Here is a 27698-nt window from a genome sequence, read left to right on the forward strand (position 1 = left end):
CTTACTGAGGGAAGGAGGTTGTTGGCCAAGATCTCGCGATACATGGCCCCATCCATCCTCCCCTCAATACGGTGCAGTCGTCCTGTCCCCTTTGCAGAAAAGCATCCCCAAAGAATGATGTTTCCACCTCCATGCTTCACGGTTGGGATGGTGTTCTTGGGGTTGTACTCATCCTTCTTCTTCCTCCAAACACGGCGAGTGGAGTTTAGACCAAAAAGCTCAATTTTTGTCTCATCAGACCACATGACCTTCTCCCATTCCTCCTCTGGATCATCCAGATGGTCATTGGCAAACTTCAGACGGGCCTGGACATGCGCTGGCTTGAGCAGGGGGACCTTGCGTGCGCTGCAGGATTTTAATCCATGACGGCGTAGTGTGTTACTAATGGTTTTCTTTGAGACTGTGGTCCCAGCTCTCTTCAGGTCATTGACCAGGTCCTGCCGTGTAGTTCTGGGCTGATCCCTCACCTTCCTCATGATCATTGATGCCCCACGAGGTGAGATCTTGCATGGAGCCCCAGACCGAGGGTGATTGACCGTCATCTTGAACTTCTTCCATTTTCTAATAATTGCGCCAACAGTTGTTGCCTTCTCACCAAGCTGCTTGCCTATTGTCCTGTAGCCCATCCCAGCCTTGTGCAGGTCTACAATTTTATCCCTGATGTCCTTACACAGCTCTCTGGTCTTGGCCATTGTGGAGAGGTTGGAGTCTGTTTGATTGAGTGTGTGGCCAGGTGTCTTTTATACAGGTAACGAGCTCAAACAGGTGCAGTTAATACAGGTAATGAGTGGAGAACAGGAGGGCTTCTTAAAGAAAAACTAACAGGTCTGTGAGAGCCGGAATTCTTACTGGTTGGTAGGTGATCAAATACTTATGTCATGCAATAAAATGCAAATTAATTACTTAAAAATCATACAATGTGATTTTCTGGATTTTTGTTTTAGATTCCGTCTCTCACAGATGAAGTGTACCTATGATAAAAATTACAGACCTCTACATGCTTTGTAAGTAGGAAAACCTGCAAAATCGGCAGTGTATGAAATACTTGTTCTCCCCACTGTATATATATATATTTTTTGCATGACGTAAAATATAATAAGAAATGGATGATGTACTACACAATTGTGCACAATTTCCAGGGACTCGTTTTGACTCAAGGGTACTACTTTCAAAACAACTGACTGAAATTATACAAAAGCTCTGGAGCATCACTTTAATGAAAAACCAATGAAGGGGAGGAGGAGGAGGAGGAGGAAGAGGAGGAGGAGGAGGAGAGAGGACTGAGACTATGGAGGTGTGATAATTAGGGCCGGGGACGCCAGGGATTTGTAAGTGTAGCTTGTGTGAATGAAACCACAACAAGCCCAATTACTGAAGCAGCACTGTAATTGTTGTACACACTCAAGCACTCACTGCTCTGCTCTCTCTCTGAAAGTCTGCCTCAGCCATCTAACTCTGAGTGTTCTTACAGTGAGTGATTCCCTACCTCCCTGCAGTGTCTGCACTAATAATCACAACTAGAAGCACTGTCTGTCTGTCTGAGAACGGTAAGACCCTCTAGACATCAGAGCTGATATGCTCTTCAATACAAAGCCCTGACGGAGTTGCTCAATATGAGGCACCAGGCTCTTATACATCCTGTGTTAACATATTCATTGATTAACAGTGCAGACATGGAGAGGGACAGGATAGGTCACAGAGGAGGGGGGGGGGGTGATAGATGGAGTCAGGGTGTGGTATCTGGGACCCTTAGGTCACATTCATCGAAATACCATCTTATTAATTCAAGTTTAAGAGCTGTTTAAAAGCGTCTGCTAAATGGCATATTATTATTATTATTATTTTATGCTTATGCTTATGATATGTAATAGTAACAGCTATTACTACATTCCACTTTCCCTAAACTCTATCCACCTCATTTCTCTATCCTTCTCTCATCTCCCCTCTTCAATCCTCCACTCCTTCATCCCATTCTGTCTTTCGCTGTCATACACACGGCCCCTCCCTGAGACAGAAGCACTGGCAGACCAACGGAGGTTACCATGGCAACAGGAGAGAAAAGGAGAAAAATATACACAGAAAGAAAGGGTGGGAGCCGGAGAAAGAGAGAGTACAGAGAGTAAGTGAATAAGCTGTGGATACAGACAGAAAGAGAGAGAGAGAGAGACAGAGAGAGCGAGAGACAGAGAGAGAGAGAGACAGAGAGAGAGAAAGAGAGACAGAGAGCTATACAAATTGATGGAGCATATATATCAACAAATTGGCGAGGGCACTAGAACAGTCTGCAGCACCCGGCCTCACCCTACTAGAATCGGAAGTAAAATGTATACTGTTTGCTGATGATCTGGTGCTTCTGTCCCCAACCAATGAGGGCCTACAGCAGCACCTAGATCTTCTGCACAGATTCTGTCAGACCTGGGCCCTGACAGTACATTTCAGTAAGACAAAAATAATGATGTTCCAAAAAAGGTCAATTTGCCAGGACCACGAATACAAATTCCATCTAGACACCATTGCCCTAGATTACACAAAAAACGATACATACCTCGGCCTAAACATCAGAGCCACAGGTAACTTCCACAAAGCTGTGAACGATCTGAGAGACAAGGCAAGAAGGGCCTTCTATGCCATCAAAAGGAACATAAAATTCGACATATCAATTAGGATCTGGCTAAAAATACTTGAATCAGTTATAGAACCCATTGCCCTTTATGGTTGTGAGGTCTGGGATCCGCTCACCAAATTGAGACTCTGCATGCAGAATTCTGCAAAAATATCCTCAGTGTACAACGTAAAATACCAAATAATGCATGCAGAGCAGAATTAGGCCGATACCCGCTAATTATCAAAATCCAGAAAAGAGCCGTTCAATTCTACAACCACCTAAAAGGAAGTGATTCCCAAACCTTCCATAACCAATGAGGGCCTGACCTGTGGAACGCTGTGGTCGGGAGAGGTTGTGTTTTCTCTAGCAGGAGGTAAGCTTGAGGTAAGCTTGGCTTCTTATATGGTGTTGAGTAAAGCTTAAACCATGCATTTGATCGTAGGTAGGTAGTTGTAGTTAGGTATTGTAGGTAGTTTATTTAGGTAGTTATTGTAGGTTTCCGTAGGTAATTATTGTAGGTAAGTATTGTTTACGGCGGAGCCCGGAGAAAGCACGAGGCTAGCTAGCTAGCGGGTAGCTACTGGTAACGTTTAACAACGGTGGAGAGTTGTTTCCAATGTTAATGTGCTAGCTAGCCAACGTTTAATTTTTGCTGCGTTATGAAAGGAACTAGACACGGACACGAATTATCTGTTTAGTGTGTTAACACACTATTGGTAGTTTGTTGTAACCAAGTATTGGTGCTAAACTGTGTGTTATTGGATGCTAGCATGCTAGTTAGCTATGGCGTCATAGTTAGGCATCGTGGGCTGTTGTGGGTAGTTACTGTAGGTTAGCATTGTTTTCGGCGGTGCCGGGTCTAGCACGAAGCTAGCTAGCTAGCCGTTCTTCAAACAAAGTCAACACAGTGGCCATTGCTAGCTAGCCAACACGACCAGCTAACTGTACTGTAGTAGCTAAATACAATATACTTATGCTAGCTAGCCAACGTTTAATTATTGCTGCGTTATGAAAGGAACTAGACACGGACACGAATGATCTGTTTAGTGTGTTAACACACTATTGGTAGTCTGTTGTAACCAAGTATTGGTGCTAAACTGTGTGTTATTGGATGCTAGCATGCTAGTTAGCTATGGTGTCATAGTTAGGCATCGTGGGCTGTTGTGGGTAGTTACTGTAGGTTGGCATTGTCTTCGGTGTAGCACGAAGCTAGCTAGCTAGCCGTTTTTCGAACAGAGTCAACACAGTAGCCATTGTGTGCTGTACTGTGGCAGCTAAATACAATATATTTGTGCTAAGCTAGCCAACGTTTAATTATTGCTGCGTTATGAAAGGAACTAGACACGGACACGAATTATCTGCTTAGTGTGTTAACACACTATTGGTGGTTTGTTGTGACCAAGTGTTGGTGCTAAACTGTGTGTTATTGGATGCTAGCATGCTAGTTAGCTATGGTGTCATAGTTAGCTAGCTGAATAAAGTGGGTTGAGTCTACTCCTTTAAACATTGAACCGCTGTGGTTCACAACAATTCTGATTTCTAAAGGTGGAAGTTGGGAGAGTTTTTGTTCGGGTGGTTCAGTGAAACAATTATAGTTTCTGAGGTGGAAGTTTTGGTGAGGGAGGCCCTGCTCTCTCTTCTTCCAGATGTTTAGTTCATTTCATTCCGATCTCCTCTGCATTATTGTAGCCATTTGCTACAGCCTGTCAACTATGCCTCTGCCTATCCCTGTTCTCTCCTCTCTGCACAGGCTACACAAACGCCTCACACCGCGTGGCTGCTGCCTCTCTAACCTGGTGGTCCCTGCACGCACCCCACACCTGGAGTTCCAGGTCTCAGGCAGCCTCTGGAACTGCCGTTCTGCTGCCAACAAAGCTGACTTCATCCCAGCCTATGCTAACCTCCAGTCCCTCGACTTCCTGGCGCTGACGGAAACATGGATTACCACTGAAAACACTGCTACTCCTACTGCTCTCTCCTCGTCTGACCATGTGTTCTCGCATACCCCGAGAGCATCTGGTCAGAGGGGTGGTGGCACAGGAATCCTCATCTCTCCCAAGTGGACATTCTCAATTTTTCCCCTAACCCACCTGTCTATCTCCTCATTTGAATTCCATGCTGTCACAGTCACTAGCCCATTTAAGCTTAATATCCTTGTCATCTATCGCCCTCCAGGTTCCCTTGGAGAGTTCATCAATGAGCTTGACGCCTTGATAAGTTCCTTTCCTGAGGATGGCTCACCCCTCACAGTTTTGGGGGATTTCAACCTCCCTATGTCCACATTTGACTAATTTCTCTCTGCCTCCTTCTTTCCACTCCTCTCCTCTTTTGACCTCACCCTCTCACCGTCCCCCCCTACTCACAAGGCAGGCAATACGCTTGACCTCATCTTTACTAGATGCTGCTCTTCTACTAATCTCACTGCAACTCCCCTCCATGTCTCCGACCACTACTTTGTTTCCTTTTCTCTCTCGCTCTCCTCCAACACTACTCACTCTGCCCCTACACAGATGGTAATGCGCCGCCGCAACCTTCGCTCTCTCTCTCCCACTACTCTCTCCTCTTCCATCCTATCATCTCTTCCCTCTGCTCAATCCTTCTCCCTCCAATCTCCTGATTCTGCCTCCTCAACCCTCCTCTCCTCCCTTTCTGCATCCTTTGACTCTCTGTGTCCCCTATCCTCCCGGCCGGCTCGGTCCTCCCCTCCAGCTCCGTGGCTTGATGACTCATTGCGAGCTCACAGAACAGAGCTCCGGGCAGCGGAGCGGAAATGGAAGAAAACTAAACTCCCTGCCGACCTGGCATCTTTTCACTCCCTCCTCTCTACATTTTCTTCATCTGTTTCTGCTGCTAAGGCCACTTTCTACCACTCTAAATTACAAGCATCTGCCTCTAACCCTAGGAAGCTCTTTGCCACATTTTCCTCCCTCCTGAATCCTCCCCCCCCCCCCCCCCCCCCTCCTCTCTCTCTGTGGATGACTTCGTCAACCACTTTGAAAAGAAGGTTGACGACATCCGATCCTCGTTTGTTAAGTCTAATGACACTGCTGGTCCTACTCACACTGCCCTACCCTATGCTTTGACTTCTTTCTCCCCTCTCTCTCCAGATAAAATCCTGCGACTTGTGACTGCAGGCCGCCCAACAACCTGCCCGCTTGACCCCATCCCCTCCTCTCTTCTCCAGACCATCTCCGGTGACCTTCTCCCCTACCTCACCTCGCTGATCAACTCATCCTTGACCGCTGGCCATGTCCCTTCCGTCTTCAAGAGAGCGAGAGTTGCTCCCCTTCTCAAAAAACCAACACTCGATCCCACTGATGTCAACAACTACAGACCAGTATCCCTTCTTTCTTTTCTTTCCAAAACTATTGAGCGTGCCGTCTTTAGCCAACTCTCTTGCTATCTCTCTCAGAATGACCTTCTTGATCCAAACCAGTCAGGTTTCAGGACTGGTCATTCAACTGAGACTGCTCTTCTCTGTGTCACGGAGGCTCTCCGCACTGCTAAAGCTAACTCTCTCTCCTCTGCTCTTGTCCTTCTAGACCTGTCTGCTGCCTTTGATACTGTGAACCATCAGATCCTCCTCTCCACCCTCTCCGAGCTGGGCATCTCCGGCGCGGCTCACTCCTGGATTGCGTCCTACCTGACCGGTCGCTCCTACCAAGTGGCGTGGCGAGAAGCTGTCTCCGCACCACGTGCTCTCACCACTGGCGTCCCCCAGGGCTCAGTTCTAGGCCCTCTCCTTTTCTCCCTATACACCAAGTCACTTGGCTCTGTCATATCCTCACATGGCCTCTCCTATCATTGCTACGCTGACGATACACAACTAATCTTCTCCTTTCCCCCTTCTGATAACCAGGTGGCGAATCGCATCTCTGCATGTCTGGCAGACATATCAGTATGGATGACGGATCACCACCTCAAGCTGAACCCTGGCAAGACGGAGCTGCTCTTCCTCCCGGGGAAGGACTGCCCGTTCCATGATCTCGCCATCACGGTTGACAACTCCGTTGTGTCCTCCTCCCAGAGTGCGAAGAGCCTTGGCGTGACCCTGGACAACACCCTGTCGTTCTCCGCTAACATCAAGGCGGTGACCCGCTCCTACAGGTTCATGCTCTACAACATTCGGAGAGTACGACCCTGCCTTACACAGGAAGCGGCACAGGTCCTAATCCAGGCACTTGTCATCTCCCGTCTGGATTACTGCAACTCGCTGTTGGCTGGCCTCCCTGCCTGTGCCATTAAACCCCTACAACTCATCCAGAACGCCGCAGCCCGTCTGGTGTTCAACCTTCCCAAGTTCTCTCACGTCACCCCCCTCCTCCGCACACTCCACTGGCTTCCAGTTGAAGCTCGCATCCGTTACAAGACCATGGTGCTTGCCTATGGAGCAGTGAGGGGAACGGCACCTCTGTACCTTCGGGCTCTGATCAGTCCCTACACCCAAACGAGGGCATTGCGTTCATCCACCTCTGGCCTGCTGGCTCCCCTTCCTCTGCGGAAGCATAGTTCCCGCTCAGCCCAGTCAAAACTGTTCGCTGCTCTGGCACCCCAATGGTGGAACAAGCTCCCTCACGACGCCAGGACAGCGGAGTCACTGACCACCTTCCGGAGACATTTGAAACCCCACCTCTTTAAGGAATACCTGGGATAGGATAAAGTAATCCTTCTACCCCCCCCCCCCCCCCCCAAAAAAAAAAAATTGTAAAGTGGTTATCCCACTGGCTATAGGGTGAATGCACCAATTTGTGAGTCGCTCTGGATAAGAGCGTCTGCTAAATGACGTAAATGTGCCCTTGAGCAAGGCACTTAACCCTAATTGCTCCTGTAAGTCGCTCTGGATAAGAGCGTCTGCTAAATGACTAAAATGTAAATGTAAAATGTAAATGTAAATAACAAAGCCATCACCTACAGAGAAATTAACCTGGAGAAGAGCCCCCTAAGCAAGCTGGTCCTGGGGCTCTGTTCACAAACACAAACAGATCCCACCAAGCCCCAGGACAACAACAACACAATTAGACCCAACCAAATCATGAGAAAACAAAAATATAATTATTTGACACATTGAAAATAATTTACAAAAAAACAGAGCAAACTAGAATGCTATTTGGTCCTAAACAGAGAGTACACAGTAGCAGAATACCTGACCACTGTGACTGACCCAAAATTAAGGAAATCTTTGACTATGTACAGACTCAGTGAGCATAGCCTTGCTATTGAGAAAGGCCGCCGAAGGCAGACCTGGCTCTCAAGAGAAGACAGGCTATGTGCACACTGCCCACAAAATGAGGTGGAAACTGAGCTACACTTCCTAACTTCCTGCCAAATGTATGACCATATTAGAGACACATATTTCCCTCAGATTACACAGACCCACAAAGAATTCGAAAACAAATCACATTTTGATCAACTCCCATATCTATTGGGTGAAATACCACAGTGTGCCATCACAGCAGCATGATTTGTGACCTGTTGCCACAAGAAAAGGGCAACCAGTGAAGAACAAACATCATTGTAAATATAACCTATATCTATATTTATTTATTTTCTCTTTTGTACTATTTGCACATCATTACACTGTATATAGACATAATATGACATTTGAAATGTCTTTATTCTTTTGTGAGTGTAATGTTTACTATTATTTCACTTTTGTTTATTATCTATTTCACTTGCTTTGGCAATGTTAACATACGTTTCCCATGCCAATAAAGCCCTTAAATTGAATTGAAATTGATAGAGAGAGAGCGAAACACTTCTCTCTGGTCAGTATCACAGGCCTAACCATTGACTGGCCCTGGCATTAACCAACGAACATATCAGCCCCTTCTTTCTTCCCCCTCTCTCCCTTTCTCTCACCTTCCCTCTATCCCTCTCTCTGTCTACAATATCTCTTTCTTACAATCAGATTCTGATGGAGGGAGACTCCTCTTTATTCACAGACACGTGCCTAATCTCATCCGGTCTCATAGAGCCACTCATAGAGCCACGCCCAAGCACAAACACACACAAGCCCCCCCCCCCCCCCCCCCACACACACCTGTTCGAGGTGATAGGTGGAGTCGATGCGTGGTTTGATTTTGCCCTGCCTGTAGAGGTCCAGGATGGTGGTCATGGCCTGCTGGATGACCTCCACCTCTCCGTCCAGGTAGCCCAGGTGGAAGCCACACACTGACTTGTTGTTCTGGATCAGGCTGAGTGTGTGGATGGAGAACTGGTGGTACCAGGTCTTAGCCACCGCCAGAAGGTTCTTCTTCTGACCTGCTAGCATGTTAGCCGCACCTGTAAGGGGAGAAAGCACAAAGGGTTAAAGGGTGTTCATGTGTTAAAACGGGTTGCCTGTAATAGTGTGTGTGTGTGTGTGTGTGTGTGTGTGTGTGTGTGTGTGTGTGTGTGTGTGTGTGTGTGTGTGTGTGTGTGTGTGTGTGTGTGTGTGTGCGCGCGAATGGGGCAGGGGACCTGGGGTCGGTTTTATTCTCAGTGTAGGGTCAGTTTGGGTCTGTGTATAACTGATTCACTGATCAGCCATTGTTCTCCAGTCCACTTCATTTACTGTCTCATTATCTGCCCCAACTCCCTCTTTCTCTCTCTACCTCCCTTGCTCTGGCCTTACCCTCTCTGCCCTCAACCTTTTTCACCGGGTCCCTCTCTTTTATCTCTCTTTTACATTATCTTTTCAGTATGTCCCATTTTCAGTGCCATTTTCTCGAAGGACAGTTCTACTGCCAGACTGAGGTCCTGGCAGGTAACACAATCCTCACCCACCCACTCACTCACCCACTCCTCTCTTCCTCTTTTCTTTCTCCGTTCTTCCTTTATGCTCTCAGTCTCTTTCCCATTCCCTCTATCATCTCTGTCCTGGTTTCGCCCTCCCAGCCACACTTTCCCATTCCCTCTATCATCTCTGTCCTCGTTTCTCCCTCCCAGCCACACTTTCCCATTCCCTTTATCATCGCTGTCCTGTTTGGCCCTCCCAGCCACACTTTCCCATTCCCTATATCATCTCTGTCCTCGTTTCGCCCTCCCAGCCACACTTTCCCATTCCCTCTATCATCTCTGTCCTGGTTTCGCCCTCCCAGCCACACTTTCCCATTCCCTCCATCTTCTCTGTCCTGGTTTCGCCCTCCCAGCCACACTTTCCCATTCCCTCTATCATCTCTGTCCTCGTTTCGCCCTCCCAGCCACACTTTCCCATTCCCTCTATCATCTCTGTCCTCGTTTCGCCCTCCCAGCCACACTTTCCCCACATCCCCTTTCCTCTCTCAATCTCTATTCTCATGACCCTCTCTGCCCTCCTCTTTCTCCCTCTTTCTCTCTTTCTGTCTCATCCTCTCTCTTTCACTATCTCCCTCTCTCTCCTGTGGACGGGGACACAAAGCCTGCTCAGAGAGAGAGGAGAGGGAGCTGGAGAGGTATCCAGTCAGCTACATTCAGACATTCCAGGTTCCGTGCGGATAGAATGGCCATTGTTCCGCCATGCATACTTCTGATAAACTGGAAGAGGAGCAGCAGGGAGGGAGGGGGAGGGTGGGCGGGGGGAGTGTTGGAGTGGGGTGGGGGGGTAGAGAAGGGTTGAGTGGGTGAATGGATCAGGGTGGGGACACCATGCTGGGTAGTCTTTTTTGCAACATGCAGAAGGCAAGGCCCTGTTCTCTAGGCATGCCTCCCCAGCCCACTGTCCCATGCATGCCATGCCATCTGCAAATTGGCATCATCACAGAGAGAGACTACAGAGGCCTTCCCACGGACAACACACACACACACACACACACACACACACACACACACACTGAGACCATGGACCTCTGTAGGGAAGCAGTGCGCCCAGGAAGTGCCTAATAATTCACACCCCATTCTGTATGTTTTGTGCACACTGTGCTATTTGTGTTCTAAACCACTGGTATTGATACGTGTTGAAATAAAGCAAAGTATGATTGAGGTCTTTTGTCCTTCCTGTCTCACCGTAGGTGATGAGCTTGCCCATGGGCTTCAGCAGGTTGTAGGCCTTGTGGGTGTCTGAGCCTCCCAGAGGATCCAACACAATATCCAACCCTGGAGGAGAGAAGGGGAAAGACAGCTCAATGTTGCTTGGTTGGTATCATATTAGGAAAAAATCCTCTTACATCCCAGAATGCAAGTGGTGTAGAGGGAGGAGGGCAGGCCTTACTATGTTTATGTAGAGCAGTCCATACATATGCCAAACGACGGGAGGGGGAGAGAACGCTGGAATTCTACTCATTTGAATGTCACTGATAAGGAATAAACATTCTCCTATCCTTGTCTGTTGGAGTTCCATTCCATTTCCAGGTAGTGATGTCTTGGAGAGAATGAATAACACACTAAAGCTTGAGACCCAGGCTCATCCAGTTTCTCTGCTACATATTAAATATCTTTGCTCATGCTGCCTCACTCTTTCCTAATTATGGTTTTTTTCAGTGAATGTGGGGCTCCTTAAAGTGGCTTAGTCCTCCTCTCCTCGGTCCATTAGCTGATAGGCCTGTTGATTCACAAGGCTCTCAGCAGGACCCTGCCCTAAATGAGCCACAGTCACACAGACTGACAGCCTTCTCATCGATCCCTGCCACTAATTTGACATGTTCTTCTGTCCAAAATGTCAGCTCTCTGTCTGTCTGTCTGTCTGTCTGTCTCACTGCTGCTGCTGGGAGGGGTACTACCAAATTAGGTCCTGGTATAAAATCCTCCACCTTGCTTCTATGAAACCAGAGGTAAGTGAGTAAAGATTGAGGAATTGGAGGACGTTCTGTTTCGGTGATGAGCCACGAATGTAATGTCTCCTAAGGCAGAAAGCGGGACGGATCTTAAGTGCCCTGGCCCTGGGGATATGTTGGGGGATGGGATCCACACTGAGTCACAGGCTTCTCATATACTTTGTCTGAGTGGAAAAGCACTTTTCTGTCTAGTGCTTATTACACTGCTGACCGTCTCAAATGCACCCCAGCTATCAGGGCTGAGAGTCGTGACACAGCGATATGGACATATAAATCCATTTGTTATCTGCAAATGGAAGACAAACACAGCTTTACGAACACAACACTGCAACTACAGAGTATTCCTTAGGACCAACGGTTGCATGACTAAGGGCCCATTAGCCATCTCAGTATACTTATCTCATGGATCATATTGTGGATATTATGGGTCACATCATGCTTGTGTCCCAAATGGCGCCCTATTCCCTATGTAGTGAACTACTTTGACTAGGGCCCATAGGGTGCACTATATGGGTAATAGGGTGCCATTTGAGACGCAGCCCATCTCAGTGCTGTAAGATAGGTCAGATGACCCTTGACCTCGCACCTTTGGGGCTGATCTTGCGGACCTCCTCCACGTAGTCCCGTGTACGGTAGTCAATGCAGTGCGTGACTCCACCCTGGCTGATGGTCTCGTGCTTACTGGCTGACGCCGTCCCGAACACGGTCACATCCTTCACTGTCTGACACAGCTGGGTGGCCGCGATGCCCACACCACCTGGCGAGAGAGAGAGATAGTTTGTTAGGAGAAAACGTACAGACAGTAGATTTTGCTGCAGGTTATCCTGGCCTGTTATAATGTAACAGAGACAATAGCTCCCACCATGTCATACACATACACCCTTGTAGATTACATTTCTCAATTGTTGCTTTTCTTGTGTGTTATTTTCCATGTATAATTGTTTTTGTTGATATATTATTATTGTTGCTCAAACGTATTGTTAATTTACTGTGTGTAATACTTCATATACATTGCTTTGGCAACAGTGGCAACCACCCTTTCATGCCAATAAAGCAGAGAGAGTGGATGGGGAAACAAAGAAGGGTGGTTAAGATGAGTTCAGCTGGAGATTAGACTTCTGTATGTATCCCTTAGTTTTCTACCTAGTTGTTTCTCTAAACAGGGTAACTATGGGGAGAAAGTATAATACCGAATCAATTCTATCCAAGCTTCACAAATTTTTTACCTCAAGAGAGATACTCACTCAGGGAGACACCTCCAACTAAATTCAACTCAGCTGATATAAATATGTCTTGAGGCACCCATAAATCCCATTATATACATCCATTCTATTGCAGGGAAATGTGATTTGTTTTGTTTACTGTGACAGGCCAGGTCAGTCAATAAGAGGCTGGCTGTGTGTGTGGCTCAGGGGTAAGCAAGGAGAGCATTAAACACACATCACATGACCTCCTACCCGCTGCCCTGGGAAAAAAGGAACACCTACAAATAGATGTAGAGCCACACAAACATCCACAAATAGAGAAAGTAGCCATTGTACGTCAGTTGACAATGGTTAACTTTAGCTTCATGCAAGATGACCTGACTAAGAATCTAGGGTAATTTTAGTTGGGGTATTTGTTTTTGCTATGGGAGCAATGTGTGACATGGGGTCAAGAAAATAAGAAAACATAGTTTCGTAACTGTGCCAGTTGAAACAAAACCTTCTCATATGGGAATAAATCTTTGAAACAATGAACAGTGTATTGTCTATGATGACCTTTGTAGACAAAGTGGCAGTTGTGTGAGAGCATTTCTTTCTGTAGGTGTAACTTACATCAGCATGGCTGTTTGATGTAGTATTGGTGTGTGTATGATTCACTGTTTTTGAACATACTGTATGTGTGTGTGTGTGTGTGTCACTGTGTGTGTCTTAAGCCAGGTCTCAATAGGTTACTGTTAAGTAGTGGGGCAGAACAGAGAGAACGGAGGGAGGCTGACTGGATGGAGGATGTGAACTGAACATGGCCCATAAAGGTCACTCATGCCTGACCAAGTAAAGGCCACATCTTATCTGAGGCCAGAGCCAATAGAGCAACGCAAACAGAGCGTTCACAACATGGACATTTACATTCAAACAGACGCCTGTCTCAACACTGGCATATTTCAACTGCTGTGGTTGACTGTGGTTATCATCAGCAATATGTTGTGATGAAGTTGTGGTCCACTGCCTTGGTCACACTCACACTCACACACCATAAGCTTGAGTAGACAGAGACAAAAGTAACCAAGGAGAAGTTATACTTTAATCTATTGCAGTCGCTGGTTGCTAAGTCGTACAGGCAGACCTCCTCTCTCCTTTGACCCTTACAAAGAAAGCTAGAATGAGAACAATTCCCTCCTGGCTCTGCTCTGAAGAGACCTTGAGCCTATGGGAACTCAATAGACATTTCTCACTCACTATATTCAAGCCTGACAAGAAAAAAGAGAGAAGGTCTGCATCCCAAATGACACCCTATTCCCTATGCAGTGCACTAGTTTTGATCAGGGCCAATATGGCTTTGGTCAAAAGTAGTGCACTATGTAGGGAAGAGGGTATCATTTGGAACGCAGCCAAGAACTTGATGAAATAACAAGAGCAACGGTGTTGCTGTTGGATGGCAGTGTCAGTGAGTCAGCCTGCCTCCTAACAGCTAGCACTATCTCTCCCTGTCTTTCTGTCCTCAGTGAGAAACCAAGTTTGCGTTGCCAAGGAAACCCAGGCCAAATTGGCGGCGACGACTGAGCAAAGGAGCCATTTTGTTTCATTGGCTGTTTTTCCTCCAGGCAAAACAGGAGGCATTTGGTGACAATCGGAAAGCTTATCCAGGGGTAATATGTGACAGATCAGCCAGTAACACCCTCCCAATAACCACATAACGACTTACCTAGAGCCAGCTGAGAGTAGATGAGTGTATATGTGGGTGGCGAGATGAGAAATTGCTTACCCTGAAGGATGCCAAAAAAGGAACACCTTTTTATATGCTTCCTCGCCACATGGACTTCTGCTCACAAATATACTTTGATATTGCAAACCAGTAATGTGTATGGTCAATATGAAGTGCTTAGACAGTTGGTGCCTGCCTATATCTCCTGACCACTCTGTTCCACTCCTCTACCTGTGTTAGAGATGGAGGAAGGGGGAACCTGTGTCTGGCTGGATCCCCCTGAGAACCAGAGAGCCAGGGCCAGTCTTCCGGTCTTGTGACTGAACCACCATCACAAGACCCAGGCCAACACTGCCAAGACGCCCCCCCCCCACACACACACACAGAGAGAGAGAGAAGCTGAGGTAGGAGGGCGACTGCAGCCAGGTACAGTCTGGATCGAAAGTCTGTTCACATCTGCTAATCTTCACAAATATGTGTTCAGATTAAACCGTTAACCCATCATTAACCCATTGTTTTGGTTCACATTGCTCTCTTGGTATTTCTCACTTTCTACCTCTCTCCCCTGCCAGTGCCCCCTTTCCATCTCTCTCTCTCATCTGCTGTAAATGTGGGCAATCTGTCTGTCACGTCTCCTCCCGTTGCTACCCTCCGGCGCTCTGATTTGCCGGTCTACTGAGCCTCCTGTCTAAGCGCACCACCTCGGCAACACCGGAATGGAAACCCAACGCACCCTAATCACCTCCAGCGCACCTGCACCTCATCATCTCATCACCACCCCTATTTAGCCCTGGACTGTTCTGGAAGATGTTGTGTGTGATTGTTAAGCGTTGTGTTGTTTACTCTCTCTTTGTTATTCTCTTTCTCATTATTAAGTAAACCTTGACCTTGCTAATTCCTGCATCTGCGTCCTGCCTCTTCGTATCCTCAGTTCTCGTCACACTGTCTCTCTTTCCATTCCTTGTCTTCCTTTTCTTTCTTCCCTTCATTCTCCTGGCAACGTGACGTGGGGTCGTCCCCTGAACACTAACCCGTCGCCTGAACACTAACCCATCCCCTGAACACTAACCCATCCCCTGAACACTAACCCGTCCCCTGAACACTAACCCGTCCCCTGAACACTAACCCGTCCCCTGAACACTAACCCGTCTCCTGAACACTAACCCGCTGCCTGAACACTAACCCGCTGCCTGAACACTAACCCGTTGCCTGAACACTAACCCATTGTCTGTGCAAAGATGGCAACTTAAGCACATTCCCGCGCCTAATTCCATTTGTTCTGCTTGGGATTCAATTGAATTGGTTACACTGAGAAAATGTAGGCCTGTCAAAAGCATTGTTTTCTCTCTCTCTCGTCTATTGACCAGGGTGTGTAGGGAGGAACAGCACACACAGTGGACTCCTATCTCTCTGCATACACACACACACACACACACACAGATTTTGGCACCAAATACACTCTGGTTCTCAATAACACGCTCTTCTAGAGTGAAGAGGAATTTTGTCCAAAACACTGTGGAATTCACTTTACTATTCAGTCCAGTATGATGTGTGTCCACACCCAGAGTTCAACGTGAGGAGAGGGTGGGGACACTAAATGTTGTTGAGATTTCACAAAGGGAAGGAGGACACTCAAACCTCCTACTACTGTACATACTCGTACCATAGTACAGTCAGTGCACACAGGCACTTTCTCACAGTCATCCACACACTGACCACATCTGTGTGAATGGTGCTTAAGAGGTAGGCCACTTCCTCATAGAGAGCTAGTTTCTTAGCATAACTCAAATGGAGAAGCTAACGCACCTCAGACCGTGCTTACTGTAACTTCTAACCTAAAAAGGCTAGGTTGTGGTTATAGGTAAGGGCCTTAAGGTGCTAGCAACGCTAACATTAGCCATGTGCTAATGCTAATCACAGAGAGATGTGTGGCCAATCATGTTATGTCAGGGTTCCATGCTGTCTGCCCCATGTCATTCTCTGTATCTCCACTCTCCAAGCTTACCCTCTCCCACACCCTATCATTAGCCTGTGGTGTCTGTGGCTCACAAAGAATGGAATAAAACCATAAACCCAAGAATCCTTATTTACCAAAGGGACGGTGAACAAGACCAAAAAGTCGGACATGATTTAGCAATGTTTCTTTCTCTGTTATTGTGCAAATCTTACCTGAGGCTTCCATGAGTAAGTGAGCATAAAAAGGCATTGGGGGTGTGTCTGTGTGTCTGCTATAAGGAGAGATGACTCTGTGTTACATAACATAGTGTTTTCCTCTGCTCTCTGTGTAGCTTTGAACTTGATGAGTGTTTTAATATGCTTTCTCGTATGGTAGGTTCCTCTCTGTACCACGTATAAGATGCACAATTTTTGTTACTGGGTGAGTGAATTAAAAACATCCTGTGTGAGAAGGCAGAACCTGCGATTTCCTGAGTGAGAATTCACACAATGCTAACACACACAGAGACACTAACAAACACATACACTCATTGTACACACAAACACAAACAGACATGTTCTCATAAAACCCACTGATAACCATGCACAAACAAACACATTCTTCCTAACACAAACTCACATTGTACAAAAAGAAATACCAACTCAAATGTACAGACTGACACACCTGTGTGTGTGTGTGTGCGTGTGTGTGTGTGTGTGCCTGTGTATGTGTGTTTGTGTGTGTGTGTGTGCTCGTGTGGAGGGGCTTAAGTTCAATGGGGTAATAAGGCAACGGTTGTGAGTGAGAGCGTATTCTGATTGGAGGGTGGTTTGGCGGTTGGAGTGGAGGGGAGGCTGCATGCCCTGGTTTTCCTGTGCTATCAGTGCAGCTGATCTGCGTCTGGGTATGATGCCAGCCAGCCAGCTAGGCCCGGAGAACAAACACAACCAGGTCTCCTCTCCTCTCCAACAATCAGCCCTTATTAGCATTCACTGAACTAGGGTAAGACCTACAGCACAGCATAGTCAGACAGTGCGGAGTCATTGTAGACTGTTAAAGGATATGTTGAAGTAGAGATGTGATTTGACTTAAATTCTAGGATAAATACCAAAGTCATATTCTGTCTGTATCTCATACTGAGCGATATCTTACACTCTTAGAAAAAAGGTGCTATCTAGAACCTAAAACGTTTCGGCTGTCCCCATAGGATAACCCTTTGAATAATCATTTTTGGTTCCAGGTAGAACCCATTTGGTTCCAGGTAGAACCCCTTTGGGTTCCATGTAGAAACCTTTCCACAGAGGGTTCTACATGGAACCAAAAAGGGTTCTACCTGGAACCAAAAAGGGTTATCCTATGGGGACAGCCGAAGAACCCTTTTGAAACCCTTTTTCTAAGAGTGTAGAGTGAGCAGGGAATATCAACATCTCTGTACTTTTCTCTATACTCTGTCACCTCTCTCTCCACTTCCATTATCGTCTTCACTCTTAATCTGTTTTTCATCCACACTCTTCTCTTCTCTTCTCTCTCTAATGTTGATACAGGGTAGTGTTAGTCAGACCACTCAGGCCTAGGCCCAGTCAATTGTGTATGTACAGTGGGGAAAAAAAGTATTTAGTCAGCCACCAATTGTGCAAGTTCTCCCACTTAAAAAGATGAGAGATGCCTGTAATTTTCATCATAGGTACACGTCAACTATGACAGACAAATTGAGAAAAAAAAATCCAGAAAATCACATTGTAGGATTTTTAATGAATTTATTTGCAAATTATGGTGGAAAATAAGTATTTGGTCACCTACAAACAAGCAAGATTTCTGGCTCTCACAGACCTGTAATTTCTTCTTTAAGAGGCTCCTCTGTCCTCCCCTCGTTACCTGTATTAATGGCACCTGTTTGAACTTGTTATCAGTATAAAATACACCTGTCCACAACCTCAAACAGTCACACTCCAAACTCCACTATGGCCAAGACCAAAGAGCTGTCAAAGGACACCAGAAACAAAATTGTAGACCTGCACCAGGCTGGGAAGACTGAATCTGCAATAGGTAAGCAGCTTGGTTTGAAGAAATCAACTGTGGGAGCAATTATTAGGAAATGGAAGACATACAACACCACTGATAATCTCCCTCGATCTGGGGCTCCACGCAAGATCTCACCCCGTGGGGTCAAAATGATCACAAGAACGGTGAGCAAAAATCCCAGAACCACACGGGGGGACCTAGTGAATGACCTGCAGAGAGCTGGGACCAAAGTAACAAAGCCTACCATCAGTAACACACTACGCCGCCAGGGACTCAAATCCTGCTGTGTCCCCCTGCTTAAGCCAGTACATGTCCAGGCCCGTCTGAAGTTTGCTAGAGTGCATTTGGATGATCCAGAAGAGGATTGGGAGAATGTCATATGGTCAGATGAAACCAAAATAGAACTTTTTGGTAAAAACTCAACTCGTCGTGTTTGGAGTACAAAGAATGCTGAGTTGCATCCAAAGAACACCATACCTACTGTGAAGCATGGGTGTGGAAACATCATGCTTTGGGGCTGTTTTTCTGCAAAGGGACCAGGACGACTGATCCGTGTAAAGGAAAGAATGAATGGGGCCATGTATCGTGAGATTTTGAGTGAAAACCTCCTTCCATCAGCAAGGGCATTGAAGATGAAACGTGGCTGGGTCTTTCAGCATGACAATGATCCCAAACACACCGCCCGGGCAACGAAGGAGTGGCTTCGTAAGAAGCATTTCAAGGTCCTGGAGTGGCCTAGCCAGTCTCCAGATCTCAACCCCATAGAAAATCTTTGGAGGGAGTTGAAAATCCGTGTTGCCCAGCGACAGCCCCAAAACATCACTGCTCTAGAGGAGATCTGCATGGAGGAATGGGCCAAAATACCAGCAACAGTGTGTGAAAACCTTGTGAAGACTTACAGAAAACGTTTGACCTGTGTCATTGCCAACAAAGGGTATATAACAAAGTATTGAGAAACTTTTGTTATTGACCAAATACTTATTTTCCACCATAATTTGCAAATAAATTCATAAAAAATCCTACAATGTGATTTTCTGGAATTTCTTTTCTCATTTTGTCTGTCATAGTTGACGTGTACCTATGATGAAAATTACAGGCCTCTCTCATCTTTTTAAGTGGGAGAACTTGCACAATTGGTGGCTGACTAAATACTTTTTTTCCCCACTGTATGTGTGTGCACGCATGTGTGTGTGTTAGTGTGTGTGTGCGTGTGTTAGTGTGTGTGTGTGTGTTAGTGTGTGTGGTGGCATGCAGGGCTGCTGGCCAGACCTAATCCATAAACACAGGGTCCAGTTCAGGGAGAGGTCGCAGGAAAAGGCTCTTGGCCAGGCACAGTGGACGCCCACCCCCCCAAACACATCCAAATGTCACTGCTCTCCTTCCCTTGCCCTGTCCCTCTGGAGAAAACAAAGGGGGAAATGTATGCACGCTCCTCGATGACGAGGTATCAAGCACTGATATGCCATGGTCATGAGGAGCCTCCCCGGTGGGGGTCGTGTGGAGGGGGGAGGAGGGGAGGTGGAGGACGGGAGGATGCAGATGTGTGAGCCCAGCGGACAGAGGGGGCGGGATGGGAGGAGAACAACATGCCATTGTTTGGGGAGAGGGGACGGGAACGGCCGGCCCACAGGCCCACGAGAGAGAGAGGGGCAGTTGGGGTCAGTCAGCGGTTCACGGTTCACACACAGCCATGACACTGACACACCAGGGGAACTCTCTGTATTAAACTCTATGACAGAGGTACCTTTGACTTCGGCCTCCTTAGCTGAGGTCTCTTCACTTGGGTACAAGGACAGAGAAGGCCTATGTAATAAGCTCCAGAGAGCTAAAACAATGACAGTGGCAATTATGCTGGATAGGACATACAGTATGTGTCCTTGTCATGAGGTGGGTGGGGGGTGGTGCTGCTGCTGCTGCTGCTGCTGATGCTGCTGCTGCTGGCAATGAGCTAGACACCTCTCTGCCTGGGTCCTCACAGTGGGAGCCAACAAGTTAGCAGCCTGTTGACAACACGAAGCAGCACCCCCATAGAGCCACATAGAGCCATAGACAGAGCTCTAATAGTCTCTTATTCACCAGCATGGCTCTACGGCACCACAGGTCGATAAGAGGGAAGAAACTGAGTAACATTGATGAAGAGACTGATGACAGCGGAAGCAGAAGATTGCTCATCAAACAATGACCCTATGGTCGCCAAGATAAGAAGCTGGCTGTTGATCTATATATTGATTTATTGCCAATGAAAATGACAGACAATTAAATCATATCTGTCTGGCCATGCCCTGTGATTGGATATGAGAAATGTCTCCTTGTGTCCTCATGCAGTACCATCTGCTGTTTTAATATACAGAGCTGTACAAATGGAGTCACTGAATGTTATTAAAACGCTAACTGGCTTGTCTGTGTCCACTATTAAAGACATGTATCCGTATACACTGAAGTTTTGTACACGCGTGTAAAACTGTAGGTTAGAGATATGATTCAATAGGCGGTTGTGTTTTTAATATCACCTATGCAAGAGCAAGACAGACATCCACTGACACACAACCACCCTAATAAAAAAAGCACCCACGCACATACCATTAGTGGGGATGTGGTTGTGGTTGTGCACACACACACACACACACACACTGTTTGAGCTCTGACACTAATCTAGAGTCTAAATTCAGAGACATGTTCTGACAGACTCTCAGGCTGTAGCAACGTCATTACCCAACACCCTCCACCACCATGTGAGGGGGAGGAGGCCACATGACCCAACCAATCAGAGGTGTTAGCAAGGGACCAAACAAGGGTGGATGTGTACTAATAAGAAGGGCTTCACACTTACTAGACTTTTCGCAAAAATACCGTCGGCTACACATATACTGCAATATAAACTTGTGAACTTCTCACGTCTCGACCGCTACCTCTGGAGGTAGCACACGACACTCGCCCGACAGTTGCCCCCTCCGAGCATGGCAGTGTAAACAGAATTGTCTTGTTAAGCCAACACTCTTACAGTAAACATTTTAATAGCATAGCAATGTTTTTGAAACAGCTGAAATGTACAGACATTTTCCTTATTTTATTTACTTGTTTTATTGAATTTGTACCTGAAATTGTAGTAGTAGCCTGTTACATTCTGATATTGTCACCGTAGCTTTATATCTCAACAGTGTATTTTTGTTTTGTTGCTTGACTGCACTGAGATCCAGGCAAGAAGCTACTCCCCAGGGAATTATCAACGTTTTCAGTCGTAATTTGCTTTTACCTCATAATGACTTCCATGATGTTGATAAAATGAAGCCTGGTTTGTTCTAAGGTTACTTTAATATGGTAGCTAGTGTAAGCCTAAGAGCTCCTGTCATGCTATGGTTCAGCTAATCGTCAGCATATAGCTACAGCCAGCACGTTTATGTGAGGATGCATAAATTATTTTGTTTAACTAGCTAGCTAGCTGTGTAGCCTATATTATAATATGAATGACACTGTATGATAACGTTACTGTCTTTTATATTCGTATGGGAGGGGTAAACATTTATTGAGTTGGCGCCGACTGCGAACTTCAAAACTAGTGTCCGCCCTCAGCCCAAGAGGGAATTTTCTCTTGTGTTGCAATCCAAACACAAAGTAGACAGCCCTCGGCCCTATACCCTCAGCCCTTGAATTACGTGTTACATCCGCACAGCCGAGTGTAACTTAAATGTCCCTTGCCCAAGCAAGGGAGAGTGATGATCGGAGGCAACGTCCTTGTTGGAAATCTTGAAGTTGAGTTTAAAAACAACGAACCTAAAGTTATTAATGTACCTAGTAAGCTAATGTAGCTAGCTAGCACTCCTGTCAGGTAACTAGCTACAGTTACCCATAGATGGCTAACTAGTTTTATAGTATGGTCATTTATTCCAATACATTTATGAATTACCAAAAACATGTTTATGAAGCTAGCTACATTTTACAGGCTCCTTACTACAAGACTAAGCCAATTTGAGCATCATTCCGATTTGCCAATGCTAAAATCAATGTCATCTATATATATATATGTGTGTTAGCAAGCTAGCGTCCTAATTTTGTCTCACATGCCGAAAATGCAGCCATGTTAAATCAATTTGACACTGCGCAGGCACCGGAGTTTGACACATGAATACAGTTTGCATTGAATTGTGGGTCATATCAACCCCACAGGTGATCAAAGTTCTTCACTCGCTCCCTCGAGCTAAATCGAGGGCCTAGAGGGCAATGTTTGTGAATTGGGCCTAGAGGGCAATGTTTGTGAATTGGACCTCCACTTAAGATGGCAATCAAATTGCATCCGGTTTCGACGCAGATTTTCCCGAGGGAAAGTGGCTAGTGCAAGGGCTGAGGGGGTAAAATGAATGTGTTTGGAATGCAGCCTTGGTCTAAGACGTTGGTTGCTCCCATGGGAGACCCGAGCCCATATCCACAAAGCGTCACAGAGTATAAAATTGGTCGTAAGTGCTGAGAATAGAGACATTTTACTCCTACTCTTACGGGTAAAAATAAAAGCTATGCATAAAGCCTCTTTAGTCATAAGAGTCACACCTAGTCGACAGATATTTAGGACACCTCATGAGCTGTCCTAACCCATTAAGAGTTACCAGCAGGTGTCTTGATAATAGAAAAATGCAGCGAGTCAGTGGTTCCTGTGCCACATGCAATTGTTTTGGAGTTATCCAAATAATGTTTTGATAATTCTATATAATCAATCCATAAATAATCTAGATATACATGCAAGTCTCTCTTGGGCCCTTGACAATGATTTCACGAGGCCTATTTCACATGATATGCCTAAATACTTATAACAAAAAGGCTAATAAATAAACATGTTTTTATTTCGATTATTTAATTACCTACATTATGTTATTTAAAGTTATCCCTTTGGAGAGCAATATCACGTTGTTAAAAAAGATGCCTAAATTGGACATGCCTATAAATTGAAGGCATCTAGGGCTTATGTTAACTTTGATTGTGAGGTTCTATTTTCTAATAATTGGATTGAAGTGATGAATAGCTTAGAAGGAATGCATTAATGAGGAGCATAGGTTTGTACTATACTGATATAAATTGTTTCACATAACAGGCTGTGATTCATGTAAGGAACGTTAGGGGGAAGGACAGATAAGACTTGTATTTCTTACAGATACGAACACTCTCTCTTTGTTGTCTGTGAAACCGTCCTTGAACGTAGGTACATGGAGTACAGATTGGGTGCTGACTCTACAGGTTATTATGACAGCAACTTATGCCTGGGAAAGGTGGATCGCCAAGGGGTGGAGCGCCAAGGGGTTGGGACTAACCCGTGCGCCAACGGATTGGCTGAGTAAAGTCTAAACCACACTCAGTCCTTTACTCTGATTGGCCAACAGAAGAGGTGGGAACTATCTGTCAGAGTATTTGAGAAAGAATCTGTAAACAATGGTTTAGTTCTCTGTCTGCCCTGCGTGGTTTTTCAGTGAGCCCGTATACGAACCTTCATACTTATCATACATACATTTTGCATATAATAAATTTAGCTTGGATTGAATATCTCTTGATTATGTTTTCTCTTATTCCAATACCAGATTTGAATTACGCAATTTCTAACAATTGTGTTCGATGAAAATGATAGACCTTTCAAATGTTGTATGTAACGTTGTTTGCAACATTATCGACAAGTGACTAGAGGCCGACTGTGCCAATGCGATTTAGAGTTGTTAAATGGCAGTGACAAGTGTGTTGATATAACGGTGATATTGTATTGCTTTTAACAACCATCAGAATTTGTTTTAAAAAATATATATATATGCATGCCAACATATTAGGCGAAAATTAAGAGAAGCGATCGTGTCAGGCAAAATTATATCAAATGTTTTACCGTTGCAACGTTTGATGTACAGTCAATATTCACCGTGCTTGTCTGGAGTGTGCTATAGAGTTCACAGCTGGCGATGCCTCATTGCGATTGGTTATTCCCGATCATTTGCAACAATGCAATGAGCGTCATCACTATCTTTCCTTTGCGGTACCTCAAACTGTCGTGATTACCAGCTGAGAAACTTTTATGAGTTGATTTTACTCATGGCTCAGAGTTTGTCTGGGCAGTGTCTTAACATCATCCTAAAACACTGAGCTGGGAGTTATTTTTGTCTTAAAAACGGTTTAATCAGGATTCCTAGGATATTTTCTGAGAAGCTTTGTGGATATGGGACCCAGGTTTATATCTCGCCTGTTACAATGGCGGTCTCTCATAGGGGAGGAGGTCAAAGATGGGTGAATGTAGCAGACATGAGTCGGTCATGGTCCCGTGATGAGGTAGCCCCGCCTGCAAACTTCCAAACCAGTGTCTGCCCTCGGTCCAAGAGGGAATTTCCTCTTGGTCTAAAGGTCTAAGACGTGGGAGACCCTGTTCATATCCCTCCTATTACATACTGACGAGAAACTAAACCCTTTCATTGTCTGTACATGCTTGTGGATTGTTGCATTATTCAAGAGTGTAATATGGTTTGGTTGCATCATTCAATATTGTAATATATTTTAGAAGAAAAGTTGCTCGGATTGTTGAATACTTTTTGCTTACTGGCTAGTGGCAACTGTGATATTTCGGTCAATTTGAGCTGCGGACCAATAATTTTGTGTTGCCTGCCACAACGAAAGGTGAGGCAAGGATGTAATGTGAATTGAAAAGTAGAAATCTCGCCACTCTGCTCCTCAAACTCTCCTTCATCTCTCATAGTGGGAATAGCGCCTAAATGTGTGTACTAAAAAAAATAGCATATAAAAGTACCACTGCTGCTGCAGCTAGTGTAACTACTGCTTCTAATGTTACAAACACAATAACTGCATTTGAAACTAAATCTACAATCAGTGAAGAATATATAAATCTATAGATTGTTTCATGACCCTGAGTGGGTGTGTGTAATATCATGAGGGATTTCAAACATAAAGAAAGAGTGAAGAAGAATGATGCTTCAGGCAAAGAGGCTGTTAGGCAAATGTTTCTCTCATGGATTCAGTAATCCTTTGTTCTAATCCTTACGTCCATACAGACAGCTGGAGAGCCAAGGGCTGGCTGGCTGGGAGCCATGAGAAACCAGAGGTCCAGCCCTGCGTAGACTGTGTCCGAAATGGAACATAATTCCCTAAATAGGCTCTGGTCAAAGGTAGTGCACTATGTAGGGATTAGGGTGCCATTTGGGACTACACTACACTCTACCATACCAGGGGGAACACTTAGTGTCGCACGCCCCCTCTTCTATGGAAACCATCCACTTTTACAGTGCACAAAAATCCCAAGCAAACTGAGTTCCACTTCCACATCAAGTCTCCAAGGTCCAAGTTGATGAATGACATCAGCTAAATAATAGTAATGAAAATAAACACCTGTGAATTCCACGGTGACCTTTCACTGAGTGATTAGCCTGACTCATTAGCCTCCGCTAGCTCTAAAACACACTTGTGTATATTACAGTAATAAATTAATCTCATACTCAATCTCGTAATTATTGTGTTCCATGTTAAGGGTAACACACACCTGCACTGACTGTCCCATGGTACTCAGAGTAGAGTGACGTGGTTCCTCTCTAACGTACACAGATGGATAGTTCATCTGTGCTTCTCATAGCCATATCTACCCACATACTGTCCCAAACGCAGTGTAGTGTTGCCGGAGCACGGGGTAAGGAAAGGGGAAAGGGGGATACCTAGTCAGTTGCACAACTCAATGCATTCAACCAAAATGTGTCTTCTGCATTTAACCCAACCCCTCTGAATCAGAGAGGTGCGGGAGCTGCGCACCCTCACATTTTTTCATTTTTATAATACACGGAGCTGGTAAAACGATTTCTGGAAAATGTACTCTGATCAATTTGAAATAAATTATGTTGAAATACCACAAAAATTCCATTAAGAACGCTAGAATGACAAACCAAACACTGTAAACATGTATAGCAGCCTAAGAGATAAACTACATGACCAAAAGTATGTGGACACCTGCTTGTTGAACATCTCATTCCAAAATCATGGGCATTAATATGGAGTGGGTCCCCCTTTTACTGCTATAACAGCCTCCACTCTTCTGGGAAGGCTTTCCACTAGATGTTGTAACATTGCTGCGGGGACTTGCTTCCATTCAGCCACAAGAGCATTAGTGAGGTCGGGCACTGACGTTGGGTGATTAGGCCTGGCTCACAGTCGGCGTTCCAATTCATCCCAAAGGTGTTCGATTGGGGTTGAGGTCAGGGCTCTGTGCAGGCCAGTCAAGTTCTTCCACACAGATCTCAACAAACCATTTCTGTATGACCTCGCTTTGTGCACAGGGGCATTGTCATGCTGAAACAGGAAAGGGCCTTCCCCAAACTGTTGCCAAAAAGTTGGAAGCACAGAATCGTCTAGAATGTCATTGTATGCTGTAGTGTTGAGATTCCCCTTCACTGGAACTAAGGGGCCTAGCCCGAACCATGAAAAACAGCCCCAGACCATTATTCCTCCTCCACCAAACTTTACAGCTGGCACTATGCATTCGGGCAGGTAGCCTTCTCCTAGCATCTGCCAAACTCAGATTCATCCGTCGGACTGCCAGATGGTGAAGCTTGATTCATAACTCCAGAGAACGCGTTTCCATTGCTCCAGAGTCCAACGCTTGGCATTGTGCATGTGATCTTAGGCTTGTGTGCGGCTGCTTGGCCATAGAAACCCATTTCATTAAGCTCCTGACGAACAGTTCTTGTGCTGACATTGCTTCCAGAGGCAGTTTGGAACTCAGTAGTGAGTGTTGCAACCAAGGACAGACAGTCTTTACACGCTACGTGCTTCAGCACTTCGCGGTCCCCTTCTGTGAGCTTGTGTGTCCTACCACTTCGCGGCTGAGCTGTTGTTGCTCCTAGACGTTTCCACTTAACAATAACAGCACTTACAGTTGACCGGGGCAGCTCTAGCAGGGCAGAAATTTGACAAACTGACTTGTTGGGAAGGTGGCATCCTATGACTGTGCCACGTTGAAAGTCACTGAGCTCTTCAGTAAGGCCATTCTACTTCCAATGTTTGTCTATGGAGATTGCATGGCTGTGTGCTTGATTTTATACACCTGCCAACAACGGGTGGGGCTGAAATAGCCTAATCCACTCATTTGAAGGGGTGTCCACATACTTGTGTATATATAGCGTAGATAAATGGTGGTTTCATCCCTGTTTTCACTCTGGCGGTGGCGAGAATGATGAAGAAATGTAGGCTACGTGTGTGCACTGCAGAGGCCTGTCGGAGGCTAAATGTCTCATTCCCTGCAGCTCTGCGGAGTTTAGCCACATGACCTTATCACTCCAGCGAGATGTAGGATCCAAATTCACCCTGTGTCTGCATTGATGTTCAGAAAACTCCACGGACCCCCTCTTGCGCAGTGGAACCCAAAACGATATGCGACCACTTGGTTACGTTAACACCGTTCTTCCAAGGACACCCAAACAAGACTGGCCACCGCAAAGCCCAAGGAGCCTGACACCCTCTGGAAGTTGCTGTAGCCCTGCTT

The 27698-nt window shown here is 45.8% G+C and overlaps 1 protein-coding gene across 1 annotated transcript in view; it reads right to left on the reverse strand.

The window, feature by feature from the left end:
* Positions 1 to 27698, reverse strand: part of LOC311104267 (synaptic vesicle membrane protein VAT-1 homolog) — a 48204-nt gene that overhangs the window by 2378 nt on the left and 18128 nt on the right. The window contains exons 3-5 of the mRNA XM_084146054.1: positions 11921 to 12091; positions 10568 to 10657; positions 8646 to 8887 (exon numbers count right to left, since the gene is read on the reverse strand). Coding sequence (XP_084002180.1) covers positions 8646 to 8887; positions 10568 to 10657; positions 11921 to 12091 — 503 coding nt within the window. The remainder of the gene's footprint in view (positions 1 to 8645; positions 8888 to 10567; positions 10658 to 11920; positions 12092 to 27698) is intronic.

This window comes from Coregonus lavaretus (assembly GCF_964263955.1).
Source record: "Coregonus lavaretus genome assembly, chromosome: 28".
In the NCBI taxonomy this organism is placed as follows: Eukaryota; Metazoa; Chordata; class Actinopteri; order Salmoniformes; family Salmonidae; genus Coregonus; species Coregonus lavaretus.